The following is a 3,398-nucleotide window of genomic DNA, read 5'->3' as shown; positions in this document are numbered from 1 at the left end:
ATAATAATAAAGCCCCCAGAAAATCCACAAGATATGAGGACTGGGGTAGAATTGGATTTCTCTGGGTACAAGGGATGGAAAACTGTTTGGGGCTGATACCTGCATGTCCTCCTTAACTCCCCTTTCTCTTACTCTCCAGGTCCAATCTGTTAGCAAGTCTTATCAGTTACAGCTTCAAAATCCATTCAGAACCCAACCATTTTTCACCACCTCCACTGCTACCATGCAAGCCTGGGGGCCACTATCAGTTCTCACCTCGACTATAGCAAGAGCCTCAACTTTCCTGTTTCCTTCTCACATGCCCCGCTCCCTGCCCTAGTCTATTCTCCACACAGTGGTCAGTCAGTCAGGGAAACATGTCTCACCTGACAGAACAGTTACTTGCTTATTGTCCGTCTCCCCTCAAAAAAAGGTAAGCTCCATGAAGGCAAGGTCTTCTATTTTTGGTCTCTGCTGTATTTCTAGAGACTAGCACAATGCCAAGTTATATGTAGTTGGTACCAAATTAATATTGTTAAATGAACTACATAAGCAGTTATGGAACTGTATACCATATGTGTCTAAGGGAATAAAGGAACCATATTTTGCATCCGTTAGTGGGCTTGCAAATCATATCTTACTGAATCTACAATGGTTTGTACACATGCTCACTGAACGAATAAATAAAAGGAATAAGGTCTAATAGGGTACCTAGGACTGGCCTGGACAGAATATGATTAGTATAGAGCAGAGTTCATACATAATGTCAAGTCTAAAAGAAAATATACTATTTAACATGGACCTAGCAAATACTGTGCCAGCTACAAGAAATACAGAGATGACTAAGGAAATTTTAGAAACCTGTGTGTCTGCTAGTTTGTAAACAAGTACAAGTAACTCAGTGGTGTAATTGTTGTACTAGAGATATTCACAAGGAACATTTGGGAGGCACTAAAAAATAAGTGATCATCCTTATCTGGGGAGGTCAAGGGAGGATTTATTTAAAAAACGTTACTTGAGCTGACACTTATAAGGAACCAGGGAGGGAAGACAAACATTTCTGCCAGTCCAGGTTACTGAAGGACTTAAAACGTGGGCAGCACGGCATTGCCATTATTATCAGCACCGATAAGGGAAGAATGTGCCTTCGTAGCAGCAGCTCTGCCAAAGCTTGCTGATGGCTACCAGCAGTCCACACCGTCTTCTTCCTTGTTGTGCCGTTAATGAGGCTTTGCCCTCGTAGCAAAGGGCTCAACTTGAAATTCATTTTGTGCAGAGAAGAAGAATCTGATACACTGACTGTTCCTCACTGAAGCCATGACTCAAATCCTATCTCAGTAATTAACTACCTTTATTTTCTGACATAAAATAGAAAAGAAAAAGGGGGAGGGGGAGAATGGGCAATAGAAATTACATAGTGCTGATATAAAGACTTTAAATTCTAGTCGAAGTTAAAACCCATTTTAAAGGTCAACTGATGGTCCAAAGGAAATAACTACATGGAGTCTGACCAAGATATATGTGAGTTGAGTCTCATTATTCGCCTCCATAATGCAAGATAACAATTCTCAACAACATTAGAGCCCACACTTGTTAGGTATGCTCTGTCGGGCATGGGTAGGTAAAGTCTGAAGAAATGTGTCCTCTCCATACCACTGTGACAGAAAGCTTTGATGGAAAAGGCAGCTCCTGTTCCCAGGTAGTGTCTGCAGCCCACAGCTGAGTTCAGCAATGGAATCGAGTGGAGAACTTGGGAGATACAGGCACGGTCAGAGGCTGGTCACTTGACTTGATCTCCACACCCTGGTATTTGCGTATTGGGTTTGCCTTGTGCACCTGCAAAGTAAGGAAAATAAAATCATCACTGATAATGACGGGCGGGAGGGGGGGGAGGGGGGTGCCAGGGAGGCAACACAGTATAATGGAAAAGCACATGAGCTTTGGAGCCCAAGTAGGTTTCTTTCTGTTCATGTCTTGCTCATCCCTCAGCTTACACTAAAGAATGTCAAGCCTATCTCCAGTGTGAGTGTTTGTTGCTAGGATGTAATGGGGCAGTACTCAATTGTAGCAGAGAAGAGATACATGTTAAGAATTGGCTAAAGTACAGCCTTAAGCTTACTGAGTCTTAATATTCGCCAAAAGCACGGACAAAAACAAACAAAAAACAGTAACTAGGAAGGGTTGCTGAAAGAATGCCTGTTATCCTCTGGGCAGCCCACAACAAGCATGTCAAACTCAAAGACTAACATGGGCCAAATAAACAAGGTTTCAGTTTATGTGGGCAGCAAAATAAAAGCTTCAATTTTCATAGAAACGTAGGATTATTTTGATAGAGAAATGCTGAATACAAAGGGCTGAAATAAATGAGTAATTGTTGACATAATAGAACGTTTTAATAAAAATTAATATTTTTCCTTGAACATTAACCTACCAGACACTGAATAACTGCACAAGTTAATAAGCGTAACGCAAATAAACCTATTCTTCTTGTTCTCTGAAAGCGAAATATTTCCTGTTGCCCACACCAAACAAGTCAATCCAAGACTAATGACGTGGCAATCGGCTGCTAACACATTCGCTGCTGGTATTAGTGCAGAGAAATGGTGCGCCTTTGCGTAAGGGAAATGAATGCAACACAATTATAGTAATCAGTCATTAGCAAATGTTGTAGTTCGTCATTAAAAATTATGTGTAACAGGATATTGTAAAAATTAAGTTACGAAATTTTTATTAAAATGTTTCTTATATACCGTTATATTGGCTGGGCCGCAAAAATATTCGTTGTGGACCAAGAGTTTAACATGGTTGGTCTACAATCAATCCTACATCAAGCCAGATTAACAGAGAGCTAACTACACTGAAAGAGCTGTGCTCAGCCTACACTGAGACTCAGTAAGAAACAGTTCCAGGATGGGGACAAACAGGAGCAGCAGGAACCAAGTGTTGAAGAAAATTCAAAGAGCCTGAGGATGGAAGAAAGGCTGGTTCTGCAAGTGTATCTGGAGTGGGGAATGTATTGTTTTTTCATTCAATTAGAAAATGGTAGCTTGAATTTTGCTGAGAAGCTAATTCCTTTAATAGTTTGTGCTTAGTCCCTTCCTGCAGCCACAGTCACCTCTGCCAACTGCTGTATCAGCTGTTGGCTTAGCACTTTTAGACAAAACCTCAACAATTTATGTATTTCCATAGTCATTTTTATTAACCGTATGAAGCTTCATCTAAAACTGTCTTCTTCCTCACTGATGCAGTTAATGTGGCTTGCTGCCCTCCTAGTGAAAGGGTCCTAACTATAAATTAAGCTTTCTTTTTGGGTAACTAATATTTAAATCATTATGCTAGTGTTAGCACAGAGCTTCATGTGAACAGATATGCACTGTAACTCCAAGGAATCTGAGTCAAGTATTAAGAGGAAAATGAAA

At 40.6% G+C, this 3,398-nt stretch overlaps 1 protein-coding gene across 3 annotated transcripts in view; it reads right to left on the bottom strand.

Annotated features, from left to right (window-relative positions):
* Positions 1 to 1,313: 1,313 nt before the first annotated feature.
* Positions 1,314 to 3,398, bottom strand: part of TPX2 (TPX2, microtubule-associated) — a 56,540-nt gene continuing 54,455 nt past the window's right edge. For all 3 annotated transcript variants that reach the window (XM_006767862.2, XM_006767861.2, XM_015566636.1), the window contains one exon: positions 1,314 to 1,815. In XM_006767862.2, coding sequence (XP_006767925.1) covers positions 1,705 to 1,815 — 111 coding nt within the window. In that variant the 3' untranslated portion in view covers positions 1,314 to 1,704. The remainder of the gene's footprint in view (positions 1,816 to 3,398) is intronic.

The sequence above is a fragment of the Myotis davidii genome, unplaced genomic scaffold (assembly GCF_000327345.1).
Source record: "Myotis davidii unplaced genomic scaffold, ASM32734v1 scaffold562, whole genome shotgun sequence".
In the NCBI taxonomy this organism is placed as follows: Eukaryota; Metazoa; Chordata; class Mammalia; order Chiroptera; family Vespertilionidae; genus Myotis; species Myotis davidii.
This window is presented reverse-complemented; position numbering and strand designations above follow the sequence as displayed.